The sequence below is a fragment of the Gouania willdenowi genome, chromosome 19, assembly GCF_900634775.1.
Source record: "Gouania willdenowi chromosome 19, fGouWil2.1, whole genome shotgun sequence".
Classification (NCBI taxonomy): Eukaryota; Metazoa; Chordata; class Actinopteri; order Blenniiformes; family Gobiesocidae; genus Gouania; species Gouania willdenowi.
This window is the reverse complement of record NC_041062.1, coordinates 7,457,909-7,485,457: the sequence shown is the minus strand read 5'-3', so window position 1 is coordinate 7,485,457 and position 27,549 is coordinate 7,457,909. Positions and strand designations below refer to the sequence as shown.

Here is a 27,549-nt window from a genome sequence, read left to right as displayed (position 1 = left end):
AGAAATTGGTCACAAAATCTAGGAAATGTAACACGAAGATCTTGTTGGGACTAATATCTATCACTTATTGCTTGGATATGGTTGGTTTCCTACATATTTTTGTATTTTATGTATACACAGAAGTGCAAACTAGGGCCCCATAATGTTGAAATTACTCATTTTTTCACATAAAATCTGTGACACACTTAAGATAAACTGGTCCGTATTTGGCCCCTGAACTAAAAAGAGTTTAACACCCCTGCCCTAAAAGGCAATTTTGTCAGACGGATGCTATTTTTACATGAGGTAGGCCCCCTGTGGGTGGCCATGCTGGTGTTGCCTGTACAGATGCCTAAATGGAATGGAGAGGGACGAGTGGGGGTCCTGGCAAAGACGCAGAGGGTATGAAGGGAAGGTGGTGTAGAGGGTGGGTGGAGGGGTGGAGGAGGGGAGTGATGATAGAGGCGGGGGGTGTAGGGACATCTCTGGGCGATAGGGTGGAGTGGGGTTGAACTGGGGAATGGCGTTAAATTCCACAGGAGGGTACGTTGGGCAGGCCGTGGGGGGGTTGGGCGGGTTTTGAAGGGTAACGGGCTGATGCTGAAGGGAGGTGGAGGGGGACCCAACCAAGCAAGATGATGGTTGGAAAAGAGCCTGAGGATGAGAGGATGAAGGGTGAGGAAAAGGAGGAGGAAAAGGTGTCGAGAGAGTCGAACCCTGGCTTTGGTGAAAGCTCATGTTTGGTAGTTGCAGGACGGGGTGGTCGGGGTGTACGGGGTGGGTGGAGCTCTGGGACACATTCGGATAGGAAAGATTCTGCATGTGTGGAGGGAAAGTAAATGATGAGGCGGGACCGTATGAAGGCAAACAGAACGGGAGGCTCACAGTGGATTTTTGAGGCTGTGAAGTAGACACAGGATCAGGATTCTGAGACACAATATCTGGATAGAGGAAGACTGGGGTGCTTTGATCATCAGGTGAGCTGCTTTCTGATTGGTTGAGCAGAGCTTGAGGAGAAATCTGATTCTGCAGATCCACCTGGCACGAGGAGGGCGCTCCACTGTAGTCCACATCAATTACAGGGTACGAGTGAGAGGAGGAAGAGGAGAGGAGGGTCTGTGGAGAGGAGGAGTTTGAAGGAGGTGGAGTGGGGAAGACGAAGGAGGTGTGCTGCAGGGCGGGAGTGGAGGAGGTGACGGAGAGGGTGGGAGAGGAGGAGAGGAGGGAGGGGTAGTTGATGGAAGACTGAGGATTGGATGAATCTGAGGAGTCGAGGACAGGAGGAAGAGTGGAGAAGGAGGAGGAGGAGGAAGGTATAGGCAGAGGAGCTGGAGGGAAAGAGGAGGCGTTGACTTCATCAGCGGAGAAGGTGGAGGAGTAAACTGCTGAGTCGGTGCTGTGGAAGAGGAAAAACATACACTCAAACTTTAGGGTAATAATTCCAGCAAGTTCATTTTGTCTTCTTTTTTTAAATAATATGTCAAAGTTTCATTTATTCTGACGTTTTCAGGAAATTCACTTTGACATTTACTTTGATCTCCTGACATGTTTTCGACTGCCAACTGTCAGTCTTCCTCAGAGGCATCTACTGATCGCTTTGATGCGTCCAACTCTCTTCTTCAGAGACCGGGGGCGTGGCCAGCCTGACAGAACTCTCAAGTTGGCTAATAGCTTATAACAACACATCAGTCAAAACATTTCAGGAGATCAAAGTAAATGTCAAAGTGAATTTCCTGAAAAATGTTGTCTGAATAAATTAAACCATAACATATTATTTAGATTAATTAATAGTCAATAATGTGTCAATTAGTAATAATAATGTGTTCTTTTTACACAAATTTGCCCAAAAATATTGCTTTTAACACATTTAAGTGATTGGTTAAAAATGGTAATGAAAAACTAAAACTTATAAAAGGGTAACAAATAAACAGATGATAGATATGATAAGATTATGTGATTAATTTGAGCTAGGCCTTACAGTAAAGTACAGGGTTGGGGTGAATTATAATTGTAATCACTTAATTGATAATTAATAACAATCTATTTAAATTTTAAAAATGTGTCGCTGTTGTAATGATAATCATTTACATTTATATCTTGTTACGACCCAAACAGGTCAAAATAATAACAAAAATAATAAAAGTAAAGATAAAAACAAAACAGGAATATTATTTTATATGTATAAAATAAATGATGTTTAAAAGTCTATGTCACATTTTTATTTACATTTCCCACTTATATTTATTTATTTGTATTTGATTTAAAATGTTCCTGTTTTGTCATTTTTCACTTTAATTTATTTATTCATTTAATTTTAATTTTGGGAGGTTTGGTCTTCCATAATATCAGACGTACGTGCACTAATTGATCCGATCGTCTACCAATCATAACAAACAGGTCTAACGTCTTCATGTCTGGACCCTTACCTGTCGATTAGACTGTTTTCCACCTGGTTTCCAGCTGTGTTTTGCATCTCGTTGGAAATGGACATGCCGATATCAGACATCTGTGAGGCCATAAATGTCTGGTGGAGATCTAAAGGCTGCTGGGGAACCATGGCGTCCTCATAGGAGGCGTCCTCTGGTCTGAAGCCACAGCACGGGTCAGGAAGTGTAGGCAGAGGAGCCAGGGCCAGGAGCTCAGTGGAGTTACAAGGATCACAGCTCACTGCTAGAGAAGGAAATGAGGAATTTCATATTAAGAAAACAATAGTAAATGAAAAGTGTTAAACAGGGTCTAAATCCGTTCCTACCAGTATCCGTGGTTTCTGTCAGGACAGCCATTTTGCGTTTTTGTCTGGCGTTTCTTTGCCTGTGAAGAAAAGAGTGAGTTTAGATCATCGACGTGTACAGATGACGTTATCGAGGGAATTTGTTAAGTTGGCTTTGGCGTGAGTTACTTCTTATTGTTCATTCCGTCCTCTCTGAACCCTTTGGCAAAAGGGTTGGAGTTGATCTTAAGCTCTGTGATCTGAAAACATTAAAAACAAACACATCCTTCTTAATGTTTTTACATTTTAATTAGAAATCAGAGGTGTAAAGAGTGCTGATATATCCTATACTCAAGTATTAGTACTGTTACTTGATTGAAATTGTACACAAGGACAAGTCATACATAAAAAACTCAAGTAAAAGTAAAAAGTAGCTCAATTAGATAGTACTCAAAGTAAAAGTTACTAGTTAATTTCCCCCCCCTACGTTTATTATTAGTAATAAATCTTGCCACGGTTCCTTTGCATACGGTAAACATCTCAAGTAAAAACCTATAAAGGAAGAGAGGAAATCTTGCACAATTGCACTTTATTTATTTTCCACAAAGGCATCTATATAAAATGAAAGGTTTGTCAAAATGTACAATTATTTTTTAAATAAAATAACACCAATTAATTCAATTAATTGACCGTTTTTATAGAATTCCCATGCCAATTACAATTACAAAGCCAATGATTTGAACTCAATTCAATCACGATTACAACAGCAACATATTTTTTCAATTACGATTACAATTCGCTAAATTACGACACTTTTCGCTAACACCTTTGGAGCTATGTTGGCATTTTTAGGGTTAGGTGGAGGGATCTAGTGAGGTTGGGTTGGGTTAGGGGTTAGGGCGGGTAATGAAGGTTTAAGGTAACGAACGACACTTAATGACAACCTTAATGACACCTTATTCATGCTAATGACAGGTGTCGTGTCATAATAATGACAGTGTAATGTCAGCCTTATGTATAAAACTTCAAGTAAAGTGTTACCTAATAAATGACCAATTACTGTATGGGATTACAATTACAATTGACTCCAACCCTGGTGACCACCCTCCTGTGATACCTTGTGGTTCTGGTAGGCGGTGACGGTGATGAACTGCGTCTCAGGGAAGACGAAGGTGTGCTGCTGTCCTCCCCATTTCAACACATCTCTGGCCTCAATCACATGTACTCTGGGCTGGTAGCGATGCAGTGAGTGTAGGATAATCTTTAAAAAAATATATATATGTATATATACATGTAGTGAGTGGAAGAAAGAAAAACCCTCGACCAAGCTCAGTAGTTTAATATTCTACATCCTTACATGTCCATGTGAATCCAGGGTGTTGTTGGTGAGTTTGGCGTAGTGGAAGGAGATGGTTCGACTCTGCCAGTGTGCACCTGTGGCAGGTGAGTCCGGATGGATGAAGACGCGGTCCGGCAGCCTCGCTTCGGCCCCGCCAACCACCTGCCAACCACCGCCTTGGAAACGATAGCGAGAGTTGTCCACTGGGACGATGTCCAGAAGGAGGATGTAACGGAGAGATTGGTTCAAGCCGGACAGCTTCAACTTCAACCCGGGAAACATCCGCCTTACAGAGGTGAGAAATAACAAAATATTCATGTAACACTGCATCAAAACTGTTTTATTTCACTTTTTGTGCCTTTCTCTCTTGAGATTTTCCTTATTCTAATCCAGGTTATCATTATTTAGTAAATACTGGTCCAGAACCACTGGTGTAAATAATATTTACACTAGTAGTTTCCAACCTTTTTCAGCCCACGACCCCCAAAATAGAGAGGACTGAGACTGTCATGTGGAGACAGGGCCATCTATAAGGGGGAATAAAGGGTAGAGCTTTATGGGGCCCATCCACATTTATTTATTAATCTGAATAATATCCACTGTCATACAGGAAGTTTATTTTTTATCGGTGCCATATTATATAGTCATTTTTAAGATGTAAATCCTAATCAGAAATAAAAAGGGTTAAAAGTGACCAAAAATCATGGAAAAGATTGTGAAATGGGTTTTTTTTTAAAAAACCACACAAACTAGTAGAGTGGCCAAAAACGGAAAGGTAAAGTGGTAAAAAGGCTTCAAAGTGTTGATATTGGCTTAAAAGTGGCAGAAAAAAGTAGGCTCAGTTAGTTTGAACTGGGAAATAATTTTGAATGTGGTTAAATTGGCAAAAATAAGCATGAAATATGATGAAAAGAGGTTAAAAGTGATAATAATGGGTCAACATATGCGACATTAGGTGTTAAAACTGGCGGAAAGGTTTTAAAAGTGCCAAAAATGTCTTGACAGTTGAAAAAACGTGTTGAAAAGGCATTAAAATATGGAGACGTGGCAAAATGGGAGTAATGTAGCAACAATATGGCAAGGAAAAGTGATGAAAATAGTTTAAAAGTTTGGTGTAGTTGCAGAAAAAGGGTAAAAATAAGCAAAAATGGGCTGAAATAGTTGAGAAAATATTTGTAGTTTAACAATGTTTAAAGCCTGTGTTTATGTATCGTCTTCTCTCACCTGCCCTTTTTAGTGATGATCATCTCTGTGCCCACTGAGCTGAACTGTTTCCATAAAGATGAATTCTCCAGCTCCATCTTCACTTCGTCTTTTTTACTCTTGGATGTGAGCTGGTTGGGGACGGGAGGCGGCAGAGCTTTGGCTGCAGCATCACACGCTGAAGGGAAGAGAGGAATGTGTGCAGCAGCATCTCGGTCTGCACGAGGAGAACAGATATGTTAATGAGATCCTAGCGTGGCGTTTTTTCCAACCTTGGGGTCGTGACCCCATGTGGGGTGGCTTGGAATTAAAATGGGGTCGGCTGAAATGTCTACGAATTGATAAAAAAAAGATTGATTACATTTTTTATTTTTACTATTTTTAATGTATTATTCCATTTTTTAATATTATTATTAGGCGAGGCACATTTATTTGTATAGCGCATTTCATACACAAGGCAATTCAATGTGATTTACATGATCAAAAAGTGCAACAGAAAAATATTAATATTATTATCATTGTTATTATTCAGTTGGTATTCTTTACCACTTACAATCTCAAATAAAGCTATTCTATACTTTCATTTTCTCAAATATAAATTTTGTTCAAATAAAATGCAGTTAAAAATTATATATATAAATATTTGTTATTATTATTATTATTATTATTATTATTATTTATTTTCTTATTATTTTTATTTAATTATTAGCTATCCATTCATTTTCTGACCCACCTTCTTTTTTCAGGGTCATGGGGTATTATTATTCAATTAATTTTTATTATTATTTAGTTGTTTAGTTGTATACTTTCACTTTCTCAAATGTAAATTTAGTTCAAATAAAATGCAGTTAAAATATATATTTATAAATATATATATTTGTTCCTTTTTTCACGGTCGTGGGGTATTAATATTCAATTATTATTATTATTGTTAAATATTCTACACCACACAATCTCAAACAAAGCTATTTTATACTTTCACGTTCTCAGTTATAACTATTTGTAACACAAACATGATCAAAAGCTAATTGTAGAGAAAAAATGGGGTCACCAGAAATTTGGCCTCACCTCTAGAAAAGCAGTCTCCAATCCTTTGGGGTCCTAACGTCAAACTGGGGTACATCTCCACGCTCAGCATCCTTCCTTTCACTCGTTTTTTCTTTACTTCTCCTTTAAAAAGTTACATTTCACTCTTCAGCTCCTGCTTCTGAAAGTTTCTTTTCAAAGTCAAAGCTCAGTGAACGTATTGAAGTCGATCAATATGTGTTCCTTTCTCTCCGAGGGTCCTTTTCTCTAAGAGCCTACACCTCTGAGGGGCCGTGTTAAATAGGTGTGTGGATGCGACTTCACACATTTTGACCAAATGGCCTCATCTTAATTCTTAATTTCTCCACCCAGTCCCATCAGCTCCCCTTCTGTCCCAAAACCAAACACTGGTCAAACTGGAAGTGACTGGATGAGTCAAGGATTAAAAAGAAACATCATCAACCATAGCAACAGTATGCATATGTTTCACACAGTTTACACTGGTGACTTTAGATTATTTTGTTATTAATTGCACATTTTAAACTGCAGCATGCAGTAGGGCTGGGCAATATATGCTGTATCAAGTTTTTTATTTTGGCGAAATTACAATATCACCTATATCAGGAATTTTTCAACCTTGAGGTCGTGACCCCATTTGGGGTCACCTGAAATGTATAGTAATTGGTAAAAAATAATAATAAAAAAATAAATAATAATAATAATAATAATAATAACTGTGTTTTCCTATTTGCAATTATGCTGAAAATTTGTTGAAGGTTTTTTTTTTACTTTTAATACTGAAGTCAGAGGTTCTCAACCTTTTCAGCCCACGACCCCCAAAATAAAGGCCCCAGAGACCGGGGACCCCCACTGTACCTGAAGGTGTTTGAACACAGACATGAACATTGCAGAACAGTCATGTGGAGACAGGGCCATCTATAAGAGCTTTGTGGGGGCCCCGTATTTATTTATTTATCTGAATAATATCCACTGTTATCCAGGAAGTTTATGATTATTTGTATATAGTCATCTTAAAGATGTAAATCCTTGTTTTAATCAGACATAAAATGGGTTGAAAGTGACCAAAAATGGTGGAATAGTTGGTGAAATGGGATTTTTTTTTTAAAAACAGAAATTAGTTCAAAGTTGCAAAAGTGGCCAAAAACAAAAAAGGCTTCAAAGTATCAATATTGGCTTAAAAGTGGCAGAAAATTTTGCAACAATTAGTTCAAACTGTTCAAATAATGGGCATGACAAATTGTGAATGCGGTTAATTGGCAAAAATAAGCATGAAATCTGGGGAAAAAGAGGTTAAAATTGATAATTGGTCAACATACGCAATATTAGGTGGGTTAAGTCGTGGAAAAGGTTTATAAGTGCCGTAAATATCTTGAAAGTGAAAAAAATGTGCAGAAAAGGCATTGAAATTTGATGGAGAAATAGCATAAATGGGAGTAATGTAGTAAAAATGATTTAAAATTAGGAAAAATATGGCAACAAAAAGTGATGAAAATAGGTTAACGGATGGCAAGTTTGGTAGAGTTGCAGACAAAGGGTTAAAATAAGCAAAAATTGGCTCAAAATGTTCAAAAAATATTCAGAAGCCAAGGTGGAGAATTCCTGACTTAAGTAATTGTTTATGCTAATACTTTTACAGCACTTTTACTTAAGTACTATTTTGACTGAGTTACTTGTATTGTATTAGAGTAGTTTTTGACAAGGATTATCTGTACTTCCACTGGCTTTGTCCTCCTTTAACGGTTAATTGTTATCTGAGTTTCTGGTGGAGAATTCTGGGAAATGTAGTATCCTTTAGAAGAGAAGTTTTTTTGGTTTTGTTTTACTAGCAGCTCCCCTGTGGCTGTTTCATGACTTGATGATAGTGTCTTCCTCCCAGCAGGTTGCCAGTTAGGCTCCCCCAGCAGGGAGTCGGGCTGTAGTGGGTGGAAGGGGAAGACAGTTTGGTCAATGGCTGCAATTTGGTCACTACCCAAACAACTAGTGTCTAGGTTTTACTGTGTGATGATGGCAAGTCTAACCAGAACACTATAGACAATCAGATGCACTGATTTACAATGCAGGCTCATGTTTTGGTGCAAGTCTGTGAAGATTCTCCAAAATGTGACAGTTTAGATACATTAGATACCTATAAATACCCTTAGTTTTGGTATTTTCTATTAACCTTGTACTTTGGAAAATGAAATATATGATAAACTGATGTTCAAAGTTCTCAAAATTCTGCTTTACGCTAATTAATTTGCTTGTCAAACATTCCTAATCGTGAAAGGTGTCAAATTTTGTAAGAAATTCTAACACAGGGGTGGCAAACTCATTTTAGTTCAAGGACCAAATACGGAGGAGTTTATCTGAAGTGGGCCACAGATTTTCATTTAATCATTATTGTGCTCTAGTTTACACTTCCATGTTTAAAATAAAGATATCAGTCCCTGCATGATCTGAATCAGAATTTCTTTATTAATCCCAATATGTTTTTGGATGATTTGTGGCCAAAATTTATGTGATTTTGGTACATTTTGTTGAATAATTTAAGGAAGATTGCAGGATTTTGGAAGAATTTAAAGTTCTTTTAACAATTTGAGATTAAAATGTTTGCCCCGCTAATGTTGTCGTGTTTCATTGAATGTGTGTATTATTTTGGAAATTTCTAGCTGACATATTTACAACTGAATTAGTTTGTAATTTACACAATTATTCATGGTTTCTCAGATTTTTAGTGCTTTCTGCTGCACGCCAAATTGAATGCTCTAAAGGGCCAGATTTGGCCCCCGTGCCTTGAGTTTGACACATAAGAGTTCGTAAGGTTGTTGGTAAACAGAAAAAACAATTTAAATATTTGGATTTTGTTATGATTCAAACCCAGAAAGCATCACAACTACTAAGCTGGGAGGTCAGGAAGATACAGTATTTTAAAATAAACCAACAACTTTTGAAAATAAAGGGTTTGTTAACTTTATTTAATTGATTAGAAGCCCACAAATTGCAAAAAAGCTGAAAAAAGATACTCACGTTGTGAGTATAACTATGGTAAATGGTAGATTTGTTAATTGTTAAAGACCATGGGCACCTATTTACTTTATTATTTTATGCATTTTATTTTTGGTACATTTTGTGTGATTGTTCAAACAAAAATACAGAAAAATAAAGAATTAAAAAATAAATAAAGCATAGGGAACAAAGCCACCTGCTTGCATTCCAGCCAACATTAAAATGGACAGCTGGGGTCGGTTTACAGAGACTGTTTACGTGTTGTTGTAGTTGTTGTTTTCCTTCTCCATTTGTGTGCTCGCTGCTGGGGATAAAAGCCACTGTGGTCTGAGGGGAAGTGGAGGTGTGAACATCACGCTGAGATAAAACTCCATTACCTCCAGTAATGTGTATGTGTGATGTCCTTTAATGCTTTTACGAACGTGACAGGTGTGTTTAACATTCACTTCAGCTACATGAACCCCTACGGATCATTAAAGAGGTTTGTTGTTACTTTTGTTTGCAGAACTCCATGATTTACCATAGACCTGCTCTTTGAAATGTATATATGGGTCAATGATGTGACACCTAAATATTCTGTCCCACTGCGTTTCTTTTAATTAATAAAGGTTTAAATGCAAAAAAATATACCAAATATGTAGTAACTCAGTATATGTGCCAATGGTGCACAACCTTTTTTTGTGACCTCATTACAAATTTCTGGCAACCCCAAAGACTTTTATTTCACCCCAAGAATTAGTTTTGGTACCGCATTTTGTTTGAACTAAATTTATAGTTGAGAAAGTGGAAGTATAGAATAGTGCAATTTTAACATTATTGTGCTCTAGTTTTCAATATCAGTCCCTGCAGGATCTTCTCTTCAAAAAAGTATTTGATTTTGTAACTAATTTTTGTGGAATTTAGTGGAATCATTTGTGAGAAAATGCAAGATTTTTTGGCAAAATTGAGATTTCTTTCCATAATTTATGATCAGTAATTACTGCATTCATGCAATATAAACGTGGGAAAACAGAGAGCTCCTAAAAATATTGTGGAGTTTCATTGAATTTGTTAATTTGATTATTTAATAGTATACACAATAATTCATGTTTTCTCTATCATTTATACCGTCTCCTGTGTGCCGAATTGGATGCTCTATAGGGCCGGATTTGGCCCACGGGCCTTGAGTTTGACACATGTGCCCTAAATGAATCACCAGAATGTACCAGGTCACATGCATTCCAGCAGCAGATGCTTTGTCTTAAGCTTCTGTTCATTGGTAATAAATGTTTTCTCTCATCCAAAATAAGAAAAAAACGCCAGCAGTCCATTCTGATCAGAGGCTATTTTATTTAGATTCATCCCTGAAATACATCATAAATAATCCAGCCCTTTCATCAGCGTGAGGCACATCTGTAGCTCTGGTTGATGACTTTTTAAAGAAAAACATTTATGACTTGGTGATTCAGCACATGTGGGCCAGTCGGACTCAGACCACCTGTAGAGGATCTCGATCAGCCTTGGACACCGTTACCGTCACATTGTCAGGAAGACGCACGGCGAGTCTCTCTCTGATCACAGACAGGAAACCGCGTTCACTGTTGCTGTGGTCGCTGAGGATGACACAGGTTCCTTTGGCGACTGCGTCCAACACCTCGTGATGAGACATTTCACCTGAAAGAAGAGGTCTGATTAAACAATGTCTCAGAGTGCAGTAATGTAACAAAAACATACAAGTATTAAATACAAAGAGGGATGTGAATTTTCCAACAACTCACGATTCATATGTTACGGTTTAATTTTTTCAAACAACTGTTATTCAGGAAATTGACTTTGATCTCCATCTCCTGACATGTTTCGACTGCCAGTCTTCTTCAGAGGCGTCTGATGATCGCTTTGATGTGTCCTTCGCTTCCAAGTAAGTTATTTTTGAAAAATATGTGAAAGTTTCATTTATTCAGACAACTGGTTTTTCAGAAAATTTACTTTGATCTCCTGACTACTCAAGGACACATCAAAGTACATTTCCTGAAAAAAAGTAAATAAATAAATGAAGCCTTAACATAACATTCAAAAAGAACTTGCTTGAATTATCTAATGATTCAATTTGATTCCAATTCTGCGAAATAATCCCAGTCCATTCCAAATTTCGGTAAATGTTTCTTTTTGTCAGAAAATTAGTGGGGTAATGATAGTTAGGAGACTATATTCACGCAATAATTGTTTATTTTTGTAGTATTATTTTATGAGCTTGGGGAATGGACTGGGATGATTTTAAGACCTTAAAAAACACTCCGCTGTATATATTGACAATGTTATGGACAATCTTGCGCACAATTATTCAAATATTTGACTGTTATTGTGTCACTTTTTGTCATCTGACGGCCAAAATAAATTTAGAAGCAACCAATATTGTTTTGTTAAAGATGTGTCCCATCTTTGTTGACATTTTGATATCCAATATAACATAAATAAAAGTTTTGAAAAAAATGTATTTGACAATTTTTCAATAAATCGCAAAATTCTTTCTCAGGTTATATCACAAAAATGCGCTCAAAAACACTCCTGCCACCAATTCCGTTGACCACAAGAATAATTTTCTTACTTCTTATATATTATACTTATTAATACAACATACAGTTGTGTTTTGTTCTACCATAGGGAGGGGTAACTCCCCATATAACCGTTAACCTATTAGCTTGATAGGAAACATGGGCTCAGTTGAGCAATATCGATTCTTCAAAATTCTGAATGAATTCAGAATTTTAACTAATAAGAATTGCGCTTTGAAAGTGAATCAACAGTTTTTTTTTAGTAACTAACCTGTAACGTAGAGGTCTGACTTAACGCCGTTCAGCACAGACGCCCCAGATCCAGCACACACAGCCACAGAGTGAACACAGGACTCTGGAAGACATGAGGAAACATCTCAGCACTTTATCAATCCATCCTCTGCACTTGGCCTTTACAGAGTGAGGCTTTAATAATTCATTAGTGACTCATTCTCTGACAGTGGTGAGCGTATGATCTACTTTCACTCACCAAGAGTTTTTCCAAATCCAAGAGCCAAACGGAGGTGATTTAAACCCAAGTGAGCTTTAGTTTTCTGGATAGCTGTTGCCATGGTTACCGGCTCGTCCAAAACACTGAGTCGGCCTTGGCCGTGACCTGGGAGAGGAGGCTGCAGGAACAGCAGGATAGGGCTGGCACTTTTGGACAATCAGAAAGTTGGACTTTGATAAGCTGATGTTGTACCTCTTCTAACTTGACGATACTTAAAGACTGGCTCGGTGTGCTGTGTCGTTGCAGAGTCTGAACACTGTGGGCGAGTGCTGAGTCGCTGCAGGTTATGCTGACATGAATGCCGCTGCCATCAGGTCTGTTTTTAAAAAAAATGTGTATATTTTTAGAGGAAAATGATGAACAATGGAAGAGATTTGCATGGAATCTCATGGAATATTAAGTTCTTGGAGCAACAAAAAAATAATATAAAAAATGTATGTTTTTGTGAGCTAATTGTGAGGATTTGCAAGTTAGTCTCTTGGTTAGGGGTTCTCAACCTTGGGGTCAGAACCCCATTTGGGGCCGCGTGACACTGGGAGGGGGTCGCCAGATGCCTCCAAGAAACAGAATATTTTTTTAACAATTTGTGCCCATTTTTACCCCTTTTCTGCAACCACACCACATTTGCCATATTTTAATCTATTTTCATCACTTTTTCTTGCCATATTTTTGCTCCTTTTAATGCATTTATGCTCCATTACTCCCATTTCTGCCACTTCATCAAATTTCAATGCCTCTTATTCACATTTTTTCCACTTTCTGTCTGTGTTCAACCATCTTCAGGTACAGTGGGGGTCCCCGGTCTCTGGAACCTTTTATTTTGGGGGTCGTGGACTGAAAAGGTTGAGAACCACTGCCCTGGGTTAAAGGAAAATAACCCTGTTCACCCTGTTTAAATGTCATTTTTCAAAAACCTGCTGGATGAACGCTCCAGTGTCGTCCCTCCATCGCAGGCCTTCAGCTCCTCCATCACAACCTCCAGCTCCTCAGAACTCCTCACCATGAACTCCACCCTGTGACTCTTGGAGGTCGCACCGTGAGCCTGACTCAGCACTGACACCTGACCACTGCCTGAGAGCGACACACACACGCACGCACGCAGACAGACACCAGAGATGGAAACCAAACATTAGGAGCACAGGTTAACGTACTGTACACCTTTGTTAATATTCTACGACTGCAGGTACAGTAGCCTATGCGTGACACATTTTCCATTCACAAAAAATCTCTCTTCAACCCTTTCTGAGATCCTGTAGAAAGCAAGTTGATCCATTGATCACATTGTATGGGGTGAAGCCTGCATTAATAGAACTCACAATGTGCCAAACACAATATGGTATTGTACCATAAGATTGATTCTCCTTCACGGGGAGAATAAAACTCTTCCTACACCCGTTAGCGTTACTGAAGGAAGTGGAGAAAATAATACTTCTGTTGAGAGAAAAGGTAAACATTTTCTATTTAATCTGCCAACCTTTAATAGACAACTTTAATAACAATAATTAGCCCATAAAATAAAGATATTACAAAATGTATTATTCACCCCCCCTCCCTCTTTTTCATTCATTCTTTTTTCTTCTCCTCCATCCAATTAAAGGTTTAATTACCCATGTTCAATTACTATTCAATTACAATTACAGTGACCAGCATTTTTTCCAATTACAATTAAATTACAATTACCTACTCAATTACTATAGTTCAATAACAGACAGTTAATCACAATTACTGACCCTGAAATAAATAACCTAATAATTGTTTAACTTCCTCTTGTGTTAGCTTTCTGTTATCATTAGCATCTAATGATAACAGTTCCTAAATCAGCTGTAAAATACACTAAAAACAAATATATATCATCTCATTTATTTCCTATCTATTGGTTTCCTTGTTAGACTAAAATATAGGTTTTAATATTTTTGGTGTGTGTCAGTATGTTCCTCGATTCAATTTTTTTTAATGGTAAAATGAAGGAAAGCTTGATATGAAGCATATTTAAATAATTGTTAACTACATATGTGTAGAAATGTACATTGAACTGTAACATGATTATTAAAATAATTGTTTATTGTAATTAATTAACAATTACGCAATTACAATTATAATTGACTCCAACCCTGGTGTATGTATATGTATGTTTATGAGAGTATGTATGTGTGTATTAGGGCTGCACGATTATGGCCTATCATGTAGTCATGATTATAATCACAATTATTAATCGTATTAGGGAATAATCTGTACTTTTAATGCACTACTTTTAAACAAGCAATATGTGTACAGTTTACAGGGCAAAATTAAGCTTTAAAATTTAATTATAATGAAAAAAATTACTGAAAAAAATTACACCAATAATTTTAAAGTGTATCAAAGGCTAACTGAATAAATACACTATTACAGAGTGTAGAGCCCGTATTTTAAATGTGAATATTGCCAACAATCAGGTTAATTTAATCCTGGCAACCAAAACCGTTATCACGATTAAAGTTTTATTAATTGTACAGCCCTAGTTATATTGATATAAATTTTTATTTTTTAATTTTTAACTAGTTTTTATATCTGGGTAGTATGAGTGCAATGCTAACATTTAGAATGCATAATCATACCATCAAGGTGTACTTGTGTACCTGTTTGTTCCTAAAAGTTGAAATAAAAAGAGTTTGAAGAGAAATAAAAACCCCTCTCACCGAGCCCTCCAACCAGCCAGTCGTTGACCCCCCCTCTGACGCTGTCCCACGAGGTGTGAGGAGAAAACACGGCCATACCGGCCTCCACGGCTCTGACCGCCAACCGTTGTTTCCAATCCTTCTGTATCAGACGCTTGATTGGCCGAAACAACGGAGGGTGATACGAGATGATCAGATCACAGTTCATAGCCTCGGCCTCGTCCATCACAGCCTCTGTGAGGTCATTGGTCAGCAAGATGGACTTAATATGACGAGGTTTACTGGGCTCCACCAGCAGGCCTACGTTGTCCCATGACTCAGCAAGTGACAGAGGAGCGAGGCTCTCCAACACCTCCAGAACTCCCTTTAACTCCATCAGTGCGGGGCCACCAGCAGAGACAGAGAGGCAGCGGGACGGCAGGAAGTAAAGAGGAGGGTGTGTAGGTAAAGGAAAGGAATGGGATGGATGTCCAGGTAAAACTGCTGAAGATGACTTGAAACTGGTCCCAGTCAACAATCGTCTACATCCAAATGTCTGAAGGAGACGTTTGAATCCACTCAACATCTGTGGAGATCTGTGAGGAGGAAAATGGAATGAAGAGAAACATCAGACTTAATGCAATTAAACAAGATAAGATATTAGTCCAGAAAAAAGTGTTTGAGACCAGAAGAATAAAACAGAAATAGCTTCCAAGCTACTTTTTTTTCTATTCCTCTTTGTTTTCCTCTGTATATATAATACAATTATTGTCTAGCTCGAAATAGATTAAATGAAATACTAATAATAACAATGTCAGAATTAAGAGATTCTAAGTCTAAATTATGATTAAGAATTTATAATTAATATTTTACTTTTCCTAGTTTCATTTTTTTTTTTTTTTTTTTTTACTGTGGGCTTCTATACGTTTATTATAACTATGTATGAAGTCTAACTTATTCGATTATTGCAGATAAATCATTTAATAAATGATTTAAATAATACTTTTTTAAAAAATGAAAAAGATAATTACCAAGCTTGCGTGTTACAGTGGTGGGATTTTTTTTTTTTGCGTTTAAAACTAACTTGTAGTTAACTAAAGACACAGGTGTGTCACATGTAGCCATAATAACAGACGTGCAATGTGCGTTTGCAACCAGACAAATAGCAATGGTAGCCAAGCTAACGAGCTAAAAACATTAGCATTACATTCTATTCTGTTTTCATCTACTTCCTTTGAATGTAAGGTTACAGAAGGTTATCGACTCACTCACGGTGAGGCAGTAGGTGGTGACACACAGGGTTTTATCCACAATAAAAGAGAAACAAAGCGACCATGAGCACGTTTGCAGATCGAGTTGAAGGGAAATGTCCACGCCGGGCTTCCGTGGAATGGCAGAGGTTGGTTGACAAACTGCAGAGTGACTTTCACACGTTTCACGTTTTTTTCTAAAAGTAACGATGTAGATTTGTGTCTTTATTATTACATTTAAAAAAAAAAAATAAAAAAAAAACGTTGCTTCAATAAAAAAAAATATTTATATATTTTCAACTTTAAAAAATCAATTCAATCAGAAAACCTTTTTTCAATCAAAAAAAAAACAAAAAACAAAGTGTTAAGATACAGTCTTTTTGGGATGTCATATATTTATTTGCATTTACACACATTTGCATTTTCTTTGATTGAAAAGGTGTTTTTTGATTGAAGTGAAGTATCTTTATTAATATATATATATATATATATATATATATATATATATATATATATATATATATATATATATATATATATATATATATATATATATAATTTTTTTTTTTTTTTAAATATTTATTTTCAATCAAAAAGTATTTTTAATAAATAAACTCCAATAGGAAAACATTGTCAATCAAAGAAAAACTTTTTTTTGTTTGTTTGTTTTTTTTCAAATGCAAATTGAAAAAATTATTGCCACCCAAAAAAAATTATTTTTAATTATTATTATTATTATTATTAATTTAAACAAATGTCTTACCCATAATATGGGGCAAATACTAAAAAGATGAATAAAATGATAAATAATGATAATAAATCAATCAAAAAGCGTCAGTCCAAGTAAACCTGTTCAATCTAAGATGCTCAAATGCAATTTTTTTCTTTGATTGAAAAGTTTTTTTTTTTATTGGAATAAAGTTTTTTTTTTAATGAAGTTATTTATACATTTTTTCTGATTTAATAGTAATAAGGACAAAAGCGAAAGCAACTTAGTTAAAACATTCTTTATATCTTGCACAAAGATACACATTTCTATCATATATTGACTGTAGTCAACACTGAAGAGCTTTTAATAACTACAGTTTCTGATATTTGTTCACTACATTTTCTAAAGTGACCAATGTGACTACAGATTTAAATTAGATCAAATCTGAAACAGTGCATAAGATGGAAATGCATCTGCTTGATAATTTAGAGGAGAGTAGAATAGAGTAACTTTATTGATCCTGCAGTGGGGAAATTTATCCAGCATGACAGCTCAGATAAAGTACAAGAAAAAAAAAAAACAACAGAAGGCAACACACAAAATACCCAAAAGATAATATAATATTATAAGTATAAAGAATATTGATATATATTGTCATCCTGTAAGAATATAGATATATACATATTTACAGATGGTGCCATTTACATTGTCCCTTACCAAATAAACTTGATTGATTGTCTGGAAAAGAACTTGAACATGTGTGATTTAAGTGATTCAGGCTCAATATCTTCTCTTAGCTTAGTTGGTAATCTTTTTATATTGAAGAAGCTTTTAAAACTCTCTACATTAAAGCTGCAAGTGCTCTAATCTCTTTCTATGTTGCTCCTATGTTGTCCAACAACCATTGTGATGGAGAAATTAATTCTGATGAGAGCCTTAACATTGCTATGAATCAATTTCTTTACTCAGTGTTGCAGGCTGATTATTTCTATTAAAAGACAACAAATCATAAGATGAGTGCAGGAAAAGGCAAGAAGGCTTTATTTGATGTTCTTAACCCATGGGGCAGTTTGTCCAACAGAAAACGACCCTGCAGGGTCTACTGGGTAAATTTAGCAAGAGTTTAGCATTCTGTATGTAAAGGACAGATGAAAGGTTATCGATGTTGGGTGGGATTAACGAACAGGGCTAACAGTAAAGACATCCTTATTAAACCTTTGTGGAGCAACAAGCGGCTGGACAGATGAGCTAAAATAAAACAGGAAGACCATGAGAGAGATTAATATGGATTAAAGCAATAAAGACCAGTGCTGGATGTCAGAGGATCAGGGAGGGATCAGGGCAAAGGGCTGGAGGACACATTACATCATCCATCTCCTATTCCTTTTTATATCGCTATACATAGTTGTTTGTTTTTTCCGCTTATCAACTCATCTCTGAGGGACCCATCCCTCCAAACATGCATCCTCGCATTTTCATGTAATCCTAAAAAAAATTATGTATGAATCATCTTCTGTTTCAGGGGTTCTCAACCTTGGGGATAGGACTGTATTTAGGGTCTCCAGATGCCATTTTTTTCACCATTATTCTGCAACTACACCAAACTTATACTAGTACACCATACTTTAACCTATTTACGTCACATTTTCTTGCCATATTTGTGCTCCTTTCAATACATTTTTGGTACATTACTCCCATTTCTGCCACTTCTCCATCAAATTTCAATGCCCTTTCTGCACATTTTTTTCCCTTTCAAGACGTTTTCAGCACTTTTAAACCCATTCCACCACTTTTCCCACCTATTTTCCCATGTTTATTAATTTAACCACATTTACGATTTGTCATGGTCATTATTTGCCAGTTTAATCTAATGGTTCCAATATTGACACTTTGAACTTTTTCTGGCCGCTCTAAATTGTAACTTTTAGTTCTAATCAATATCTGTGGTTTTTAAAATCTCGTTGTATCTAATCTGCCATTCACGTCTGTGTGTATCAACCTGCTTATCGTGGATACGTTTGCTTTTTTAAAAAAATTAAGTTTCATACGGTAATATAAAATAAATAACCCAGAGTTGAAGAAAGTAATTGCTATTAATGCTGCGTTGACTGCGGAATGAAATACTGTATTATTGTGTGGTTTTTTTCTTTAGTTTCAATGTGATTTTTTTTTTTTCATTGAGTTGTAGTTTTAATAAAACAGGAATTTGAACGGTGAATTGGCCCTAGTCAGCTTCCCTAGATATGATTTTAATAGCAAACCTTCGACTTTTATCACAATACTGTATTTTGAGTTTTTTTTCCCGAAATTTCGACTTTAATCTTGACATTATATTTCAACTTTGTTCTGGAAATTTCAACTTTTATCTCGACATTTCAACTTTATTCTCAAAATTTCAACTTTATTCTCAAAATTTCAACTTTATTCTCAAATTTTTGACTTCTCCACATTTTGACTTTATTCTTGATTTGCCTAAAATAAATTTTTTCCTTTAAATTTAGCCCTAATACACTTCCATAGTTATTGACTTGCAACTTGTTATGTTTATTTGTGTACATACATATTAGAAATATGGAAAAATTGTATAGAAGAACACTATTTGACTGTACTCTATGAATAATGTTTAATACCTGTATGATGTGAGTTGTACTGTGTCATTGTATAAATAAAAGCAAGAAAAAAAATCCAAAGAAACAGCTTCAAAATTAGAAGAAAAAACAGAACATGCACACTTTGTATTCATTTTTTTTTTTTTATTTCTATTTCACTTATGACAGGAAAATTTGTTTTGCATATTATATTATGATGTCACAGATTTATCCAAAACGTGAAATCCAGTAAAATCATTTTGCCATACACTGGCTTCATACTGACGTCAGCTCAACGAAAGCAAAGTCAATCCTTCCCTTTTTTATTTTTTTTCCCAACCACTGAGCAGCTCTGGGGATGTTGTTTGTCTTTCAAATCCCTTCTTCGCTCCATGAAATCCATAGATCGTCATTGCCTCGTCCTATTATACAAGCTCATACTTGTACCGCTATTATGCAAGAAGTCATGTGGAGCGCTACATTTTACTTGACTTGGACACAAGCTGTCATTTCACAGGAGGTGTAGTCTGACTATATGAGAAAATGAGCTAGACAGGGAAATCCTGTTTAAGCTCCAAAACATACATGTAATCTCTTTTTACCGACAAAGCAGTATTGCACTTGAATCAATGTTTTAGCAGAAATTACACAATATTTCACATTTTATTAAAGACAACTATTATTTCCTTTTTTTTTTTTTTTACCTTTATATTTGACTTTTAAATTGATCTTTGAAAGAAGTTCATAATCTTTGCATATATATTTTCCATTAAATATTGTGAATTCCATCTACTGTACAGTCAATATACATAATTGATGAATATGAATGATTCTTCTCTGTTTGTTAAAGCTTTTTTTTTGTCTGCTTATGTTTTAAAGTCACATGATTTGCATAGTTATAAACGTATGGTGGTATAAGAGAGTAAAAAGCATCAGATGGTCACTGTTATTGCAGGTTTTAGAGCTCTTTGGTCCGTGACGGCCTCAACTGTCATTGATGGGACATCATTCTGACAAATTCTGCCAAAGAAGAACAAGAGTTTAGACTCACAAACTTTAGAATCACAAACACTTATTTAAAATGAGAAAGAAAAAGTGACAATTTTTCTACCTCTGCAGCTAAAAAAGCGCTCATACCTTCAAAGTCTACAGTTCCGTCTCCGTTTTCGTCGGCCTCCTTCACTATTGCGTCGATTTCTCTCCGACTCATGTGCTCGCCCATCAGCTTGGTCATAGCGGCCCTCAGCTCCTCTGTCGTGATCTCCCCGTCTCCGTCCATGTCAAACTGAGAGGGAGAAGGAGTTTGGAAGAAGAGTGACTATTATAAGAGAGAGAAATAAAGCAAGATGTTGTGTCGTATCATTGCTTTTACCTCTTTGAAGGCGTCTTTGAGCTCCTTCATGCCAATCATCCCAGATGTCTCTGCCAGCAGCTTAGGGGCCATTAGTTCCACAAAGTCCTCAAAGTCCACTTTGCCACCAACTGCACATGAGAAGAGAATAAGTAATATGTTAGGGTTTCAACTGCCAGTCGTCTTCAGAGGCATCTGCTGATAACTTTGATGTTTCCTAAAAAAATTCCAGCAAGTTATTTTGTCTTCTTTTTAAATAATATGTTAAGGTTTCATTTATTCAGACAACTGTTTTTTTCAGGAATTTTACTTTGATCTCCTGACATGTTTTGACTGTCAACTGCCAGTCTTCTTCATAGGGGTCTGCTCATCGCTTTGATGTGTCCTTGACTTGCGCGTAATAATTCCCGCAAGTTCATGGCAAAGTTCAGTGGCCAACTTAATAATTCCATCACGCTGGACAAGCCCACAAAAAACTCATAATGACACATCAAAGCGATAAGCAAGACCCCTCTGTAGAAGACTGGCAGTTGATAATTGAAACATGTCAGGAGATCAAAGAAAAATTCTTGAAAAACAGTTGTCTGAATAAATGAAACCATTACATATTACTTTGGACCTACTGTAACAGGGCTATCAAACTCATTTTAGTTCAGGGGCCTAATATGGGATTGCTTGATCTCAAGTGAGCCACAGATTGGGATGCGTGGGAAACGAGTAATTTCAACATTATTGTGCCCTAGTGTACGAATACATAAAAAACTAAATTTGTAAGAAACCGACAATAGCCAAGCTATAAGTGACATATATCAGTCCTCACATTAAATTCCCTAGATTTTGAGACCAATTTCTTTTTAATTAAGGGCGATATTATGTAATAATAATAATAATAATAATAATGATAATAATTTGAGAGAAATTCAAGGATTTTGTAAGAATTTTGAATTTTTTCCACCAGTTTAACACTAAAAATGACTACAATCATGTGGTATAAGCACCAGGAGTTTTGAGTTTAATTTACACCAGGGGTGTCAAACTAATTTTAGTTCAGGGTTCAAATACGGAGCAGTTTATCTTAGGTGAACCACAGATTTTATGCGGGAAAACAAGTAATTTTATCATTATTGTGCCATAGTTTACACTTCTGTGTATATATAAAAAACAAAATATGTAAAAAACCGACTACATCCAAGCAATTAGTGACAGATTTCAGTCACAACAGGATCTTCATATTAATTTTCCTAGATTTTTTAACCAATTTCTATTTCTATTCTAAGGAAAATGTTATGTAATAATTTGAGGAAAATGTATGGATTTTGTAAGAATTTTTAGTTTTTTCAACAGTTTAACACATTAAAAAAATGCGATAGTCATTTACACAAATGATAAATGTTTTCTCTGTAATTTTTCCTTTCTCCTGCGGGCCAAATTAAATCCTCCAAAAGGCTGGATTTGATCCCCAGGTCATTAGTTTGACACGTGTACTGTATTGTTATTCATGGGGATAGAAATGTCTTCCAAGCCTTTAAAGTACGGATAACCTCTGAGTTCTCTTAATTTGTATTTTATTCTCTGTGATGACTTACGGTTCATGTTGATGTTTTGGCTCAGCTCGATCAGCTCCATCTCTGTGGGCATGTAGCCCATCGTCCTCATCAGGTTCCCCAAGTCCTTACAGCTGATCAGCCCGTCCTTGTCTTTGTCGAATTCATTAAAAGCATCCCGCAGCTCTGCAGAGGAATCATCCTGTTAGCTTCGATAACAGCTGGCCTGGGCGACTCAGAGGAATAACATGATTGTATCTTTGTTGAAGAGAAATTGAAGGATTTAGGAGGAAAAGGTTCAATTTTACTCACCGTCAATCTCATCATCTGCTAGTTGTCTGGACTGTGAAAAAAGAAACAGAAATATTGATAATACCAAACTCTGAAACACTGTATGGTCTCCAGGGTTGGGGTCAATTATTGCTGTAATCGTTTAATTGATAATTAATTACCATTATGGTGTAATCATAATTGTAACTGTAATTGAAAACATCTGCTGCTGCTGTTGTAATCATAATTTAATTATAATTGAGTTCAGATAATTGACTTTGTAATTGTAATTGGCATGGAAATTCTATTTTAAAAAAAAAACAAACAACAATTTAAATAAAACGCAAAACTAACCATGTTAGAGTTCTATGTCTTACACAAATATAGTTAACAATTATTAAAATATGTATTTTATTGTGAGTATCATTTTTTATTTTAAATACATTGAAATTGAGGGGTATACTGACAGAAAAAAGGCTAAGATGCCCACACCAAAGACTTTAATAACAATATTTTTTTATGGATACTAAAAGATGAGAAACAAATTGGATAAAATACATTATTTTTTAGTGTATTTTACAGCTGATTTTAGACTCATAAGAGATGTTAACAGAAGAAGAATAAGTGTTATGAGGTTATTTATTAAAAGCTCAGTAATTGTGATTAATTGAATTTGAACTTTAGTAATTGAGGACATAATTGTAAATGACGTTAAGTGGAAAAAAAATAACTTGTATTTTAATTGTAATTGGAAAAATTGCTGGTCACTGTAATCATAATTTAGTTGTAATTGAACATGGATAATTGAAGATGTACTGTACTTGTAATTGACCCCAATCCTGATGGTCTCACAGAACAACCCTAATAAAAGTTTTTAAAAGTGGTTTAAGGTGCAGAATAACAGGATTCATGTGCATCAGTGGTGACAGGGAGAAGATACATAGATTAATCTCATTTAATCCCATCACTACTGGGATTATTATCCAATCTTCCTGTCCACGCAGTTTGCAAACAATAGTTCAAACCAATCAAAAACAATATATGTCCAATAGTGCTGCTCATATACTTACAATGTTCTTCCCCCCTCGCAGGAAAATGCATGCTGCTCCCAAGCTCATTTCTGGTATAAAGAAGACCACGAAAACTTAGATATCATATATGCATAAAAAGTTTTTTAATAACAGTAGTCAAAAGATTTTTTTTTGTTTTTGTTTCCAGCATCGTAGCACAGGACCCTATAAAAGTTTCAACTTTTGTTTTTTTTTTCAGTAAATGTGGAAAAGATGTATTTACTACCCAAGAAAAATGTCTAAGCAGACCTACAAACTGTTTCAACATGGAAATATTGATTTCCTTAAAAGAGAAAATAAATATAAAAAGGCACCAGCAGGAACTTTGAATCCTGCAATATAATAGTTTATTTTTAGTGTTTTATGTGTTGTCTTTTATTCATTTTTTAAATTTGAGAATTTTTCAGTAATTGGACAAATTTGTATTGGAAGTATGCAGTGATATTCTGTTATTATTTTACCTGTGATTTTTTTGCTGTTATTTGTTGTATCAGATTTTTTAACTGCTGATGCTTACTCAAATTCATAAGCAATTGAACTTTATTTGTATAGCTTTGTGATGTTTTTTTTCCTAAAGAAAATAAATACAAATGAAGTGGAGTTTTATAAAATGTTACATAAATGTTAAATTGTAAGAACATGTTTTGGTTAGTGAAGGAGTAGTTAGTGGCAAGAAAAATAGGAACATGTTGATGAAACAATGGCATAAATTTAGAGAAATAAATTATTACATGTATTTTGTATTTAGTTAATTTTTCCTAACTTTTTAAGTTGATGCAAAGTCTTCCTTTATTATCTTTCCATCTAATTAAAGTGAAACTGGGAAATTTTAGTATATTATTCAGATTATTTAGTAACTTTGAAGTAGCTCACGGTTTCAGAAAGGTTAGTGACCCATGGTATAGCACCAAATACAACAAGTCATTTCATGGCAATTTATCATATAATATGTATGAGTAATATTTTTGTTTTTATTTTCTTGTCTGCACATAATGTTGAAGGTTAACACTAATGTAATCAAGGTTTTAATTTTCAATATGAGTCAAATATGGTCAAAAATGTATGTAAAATGTTACTGCTGATTAGCTGCTGTAGAATAAATTAAATTTAACTGTTCTTCATCTTTTAAATGGGTGAAAATGTTTAGTTTAACAAACATTAAAAGCGGTCTGTCTCTTTGGCTTTAGGGCTTACCTTTTCTTGGTTTTTCTGTATCGGTCTGTGGCATCCCAAACTGAATAATCGAGAATATTCTGGTACTTCGAACAATTTGAAAAGCCGACTGTCTTCTACACTTTTCTCTTGAGTGTCTGTCCTGTGCGTTCTGAATCCAGTAGATGATCCTGTCTGTCAAAGTATGACTGGGATCCCTGGAGGGTTTATTTTTCTTTATTAAAGGAGGCGTGGCTGAATCCAGCAGAGGAGTGCACTGGTGGGGAGGAGTCAGCTATGTACAGTAACTAACCAGAGGATGAGATAGAGTGATGACATTGATCAGGATGAGTGTTGAGATCATGCTGAAAGTCATCCTGTGGGTAGAGGTCATACATGACAGAGGAGGCATCAGGTCACAGGTCACATTCTGAAAACGTATCAAATAGCTTTGGTTGATCTCTGACTATCATTTAAGTCTAGTTCTTTACCTTTTCAGCCCGTGATCCCCAAAATAAAGGTGCCAGAGACCAGGGACCCTCACTGTACCTGAAGATTAAATATTGAATAACAGTCATGTGGAGACAGGGCCATCTATAAGGGAGAATAAAGGTGGTCTATTGTTTTATGAATCTGTGATAACCACATTTATGTATTAATCTGAATAATATCCACTGTTATCCAGGAAGTTTAGTATTATTTATGCCGTAGTATATAGTCTTCTTAAAGATGTAAATTCTTGTTCAAATAAAATGGGTTAAAAGTCACCAAAAATGGTGACTTTTAAAACCAAAACCAAAAGTGGTTAAAAACCACAGAAATTGGTTAAAAGTTGCAAATTAGGAAAAATGGACAGAAAAATTGGTAAAAAGGGTTCAAAGTGTTAATATTGTCTTAAAAGTGGCAGAAAAAAGTAGGAACAATTAGCTTAAACTGGCAAACATTGGGCACTACAAATTGTGAATGTGGTTAAATTGGTAAAAATAAGCATGAAATATGGTAAAAAAAAGAGGTTAAAGGTGACAACAATGGGTCAACATATGTGACATTAGGTGGAAAATGGTGGAAAAAGTTCACAAGTAAAAATGTCTTGAAAGTGGAAAAAAATTGTAGTAAATGTAGCAAAAAAATTATTAAAGGGAGCAAAAATATGGCAAGAAAAAGTGATGAAAATACGTGATGAAAATATGGCAAGTTTGGTGTAGTTGCAGAAAAAGGGTCAAAATAAGCAAAAATGTGCTCAAATTGTTCAGAAAATTTCTTGAAGGCATATGGCGACCCTGTGCCAGTGTCTCGTGACTCCAAAAAGGGGTCTTGACTCCAAGGTTGAGAACCCTTGATTGAAATAACTCTACCATTTTTCCCCCAAAACTGGAGTACTTTGGAGGAGTTTTTACATGAAGCTAAACCAAGAATAGTTTTTTACGCTGAAGTCATGGAAAAAACTGAACACATCAAAGCCATCAGCAGGCGCCTCTGTAGAAGACTGGCAGTTGACTGTCGAAACATGTCAGGTCAAAGTAAACTTCCAGAAAAGAATAAATTTAACCTCAACATATAAGAATTGTTTTTGTCTGAGTTTGTCTTTTTAATTCAGCATTTTTATATTTTTTTATTTCAAATTTGAATTAATGAACTACATCTTCCCTTCTTCTTTTGATTTCCTTTATTCTGCATAAACTACAGGCTCATACCTGTCGTCTGTCGGCTCTTTATAGACAGAAGTACAACAGATTCTGGGTGTATTAAAGGGTCACAGGTCAGTATACAGCTTTTATTCTGCTGTGTTATAATCTCAGAGGGTATTAGTCACATATGTCTATGGGGCAATTACCTTCCCTGACACACCCTATATGTTGAGCGAGGATAACTCAATAATAACGGTACCAGCTGAGCTAAGCTGGATCTTTCTGATGGGATCGTCCTCTGTTGTAACCTCTTTACCCTTTGCTTTTCCCTGTTACATAAAGTCATGAAAAATCTGTTTGCATAAACAGCGTAATCCGAAGAGCCATGCAGCAGGAACCAATACCGGTTTATTATCTGCCCCCCTCCCTGTTTTTTTTTTTCTTAAACTTGTCCCTTACTGGCAGCTGTGCGGTTATGCAAGGCCACAATGATGGAAAAATGTCTGTGGAGTGGAGGGCACGAGGATTGTGGGTGAGGAGACCGTGAGTGGTGAGACCTGGGTCAGATGGAGTATAGTATAATTTGGAAAATGAGAGAAATTGCATAAACATATGAGATCAAACTGACACAGACAAAAGGTTTGATTGTTTTTATGTTTTTTGTGTCTTTGTGTGTGTGATTTGTTTTCTTAAAATGCACAGCAGGGAGATTAAAGTAAGGGGATTATGGGAGTCAGTGCTGGGCCAACAAGCCATATGTGTGATTGTGGTGACGTGTGTGTGGGGATCAACCTCCATCACATTAGGTTTGCTATTTATTTAGTTTTAATCACATTCAATGAAACTTAGAAACCGGAAAATGTTAATCAGCAGCATCAATCCCATCAGTCTATATCCATCATCTATACCCACTTATCCTAGAACCTTATCTGTGTTTTGGGCAAATATGCAAGCTTTATTTTGCGCTATACAAATACATTTGCCTTGCCTTGGTTTAATACAATGTGAAAAATCGTAATGCATGAAAACAAGACCAAACCTTTTTT

At 35.8% G+C, this 27,549-nt stretch overlaps 3 protein-coding genes across 4 annotated transcripts; all 3 read right to left on the bottom strand.

The window, feature by feature from the left end:
* Window positions 1-217: 217 nt before the first annotated feature.
* tbx6 (T-box transcription factor 6) lies at window positions 218-6,369 on the bottom strand. The gene is made up of 8 exons (XM_028476032.1): window positions 6,300-6,369; window positions 5,253-5,448; window positions 4,047-4,314; window positions 3,807-3,950; window positions 2,879-2,949; window positions 2,732-2,790; window positions 2,406-2,646; window positions 218-1,375 (listed from the first exon to the last, which is right to left on the bottom strand). Exons 1-8 carry the CDS (start codon window positions 6,367-6,369, stop codon window positions 277-279), a joined length of 2,148 nt encoding a protein of 715 aa, XP_028331833.1. The 3' UTR covers window positions 218-276.
* A 4,203-nt stretch (window positions 6,370-10,572) lies between these two features.
* nif3l1 (NIF3 NGG1 interacting factor 3-like 1 (S. cerevisiae)) lies at window positions 10,573-16,344 on the bottom strand. 2 transcript variants are annotated; one of them, XM_028476499.1, is made up of 7 exons: window positions 16,210-16,344; window positions 14,984-15,537; window positions 13,220-13,376; window positions 12,498-12,621; window positions 12,285-12,423; window positions 12,066-12,149; window positions 10,573-10,916 (listed from the first exon to the last, which is right to left on the bottom strand). In XM_028476499.1, exons 2-7 carry the CDS (start codon window positions 15,525-15,527, stop codon window positions 10,732-10,734), a joined length of 1,233 nt encoding a protein of 410 aa, XP_028332300.1. In that variant the 5' UTR covers window positions 15,528-15,537; window positions 16,210-16,344; the 3' UTR covers window positions 10,573-10,731. The 2 variants fall into 2 exon arrangements, with proteins under 2 accessions (XP_028332300.1, XP_028332301.1); XM_028476500.1 differs by having other exon boundaries at window positions 16,214-16,342.
* Window positions 16,345-20,479: 4,135 nt separating this feature from the next.
* On the bottom strand, window positions 20,480-23,771 carry cabp5a (calcium binding protein 5a). The gene is made up of 6 exons (XM_028476562.1): window positions 23,724-23,771; window positions 22,696-22,726; window positions 22,426-22,569; window positions 20,861-20,970; window positions 20,626-20,773; window positions 20,480-20,508 (listed from the first exon to the last, which is right to left on the bottom strand). Exons 1-6 carry the CDS (start codon window positions 23,769-23,771, stop codon window positions 20,480-20,482), a joined length of 510 nt encoding a protein of 169 aa, XP_028332363.1.
* Window positions 23,772-27,549: the final 3,778 nt, after the last annotated feature.

Coding starts and splice junctions, on each gene's coding strand:
- tbx6 (XM_028476032.1), bottom strand. CDS start 6,369: ATGCTGAGCGTGGAGATGTACCCCAGTTTGACGTTAGGACCCCAAAGG. Junction 4,315..5,252: donor ATCATCACTAAAAAGGGCAG/GTGAGAGAAGAC, acceptor CACCTCTGTAAG/GCGGATGTTTCCCGGGTTGA. Junction 3,951..4,046: donor CCCTGGATTCACATGGACAT/GTAAGGATGTAG, acceptor ATTTTTTTAAAG/ATTATCCTACACTCACTGCA.
- nif3l1 (XM_028476499.1), bottom strand. CDS start 15,527: ATGTTGAGTGGATTCAAACGTCTCCTTCAGACATTTGGATGTAGACGA. Junction 12,622..13,219: donor CTGGAGCGTTCATCCAGCAG/GTTTTTGAAAAA, acceptor TTTTAAAAACAG/ACCTGATGGCAGCGGCATTC. Junction 12,424..12,497: donor GTATCGTCAAGTTAGAAGAG/GTACAACATCAG, acceptor CTGTTCCTGCAG/CCTCCTCTCCCAGGTCACGG.
- cabp5a (XM_028476562.1), bottom strand. CDS start 23,771: ATGAGCTTGGGAGCAGCATGCATTTTCCTGCGAGGGGGGAAGAACATT. Junction 22,570..22,695: donor AGCAGATGATGAGATTGACG/GTGAGTAAAATT, acceptor ATTCCTCTGCAG/AGCTGCGGGATGCTTTTAAT. Junction 20,509..20,625: donor CGGAACTGTAGACTTTGAAG/GTATGAGCGCTT, acceptor CTTCTTTGGCAG/AATTTGTCAGAATGATGTCC.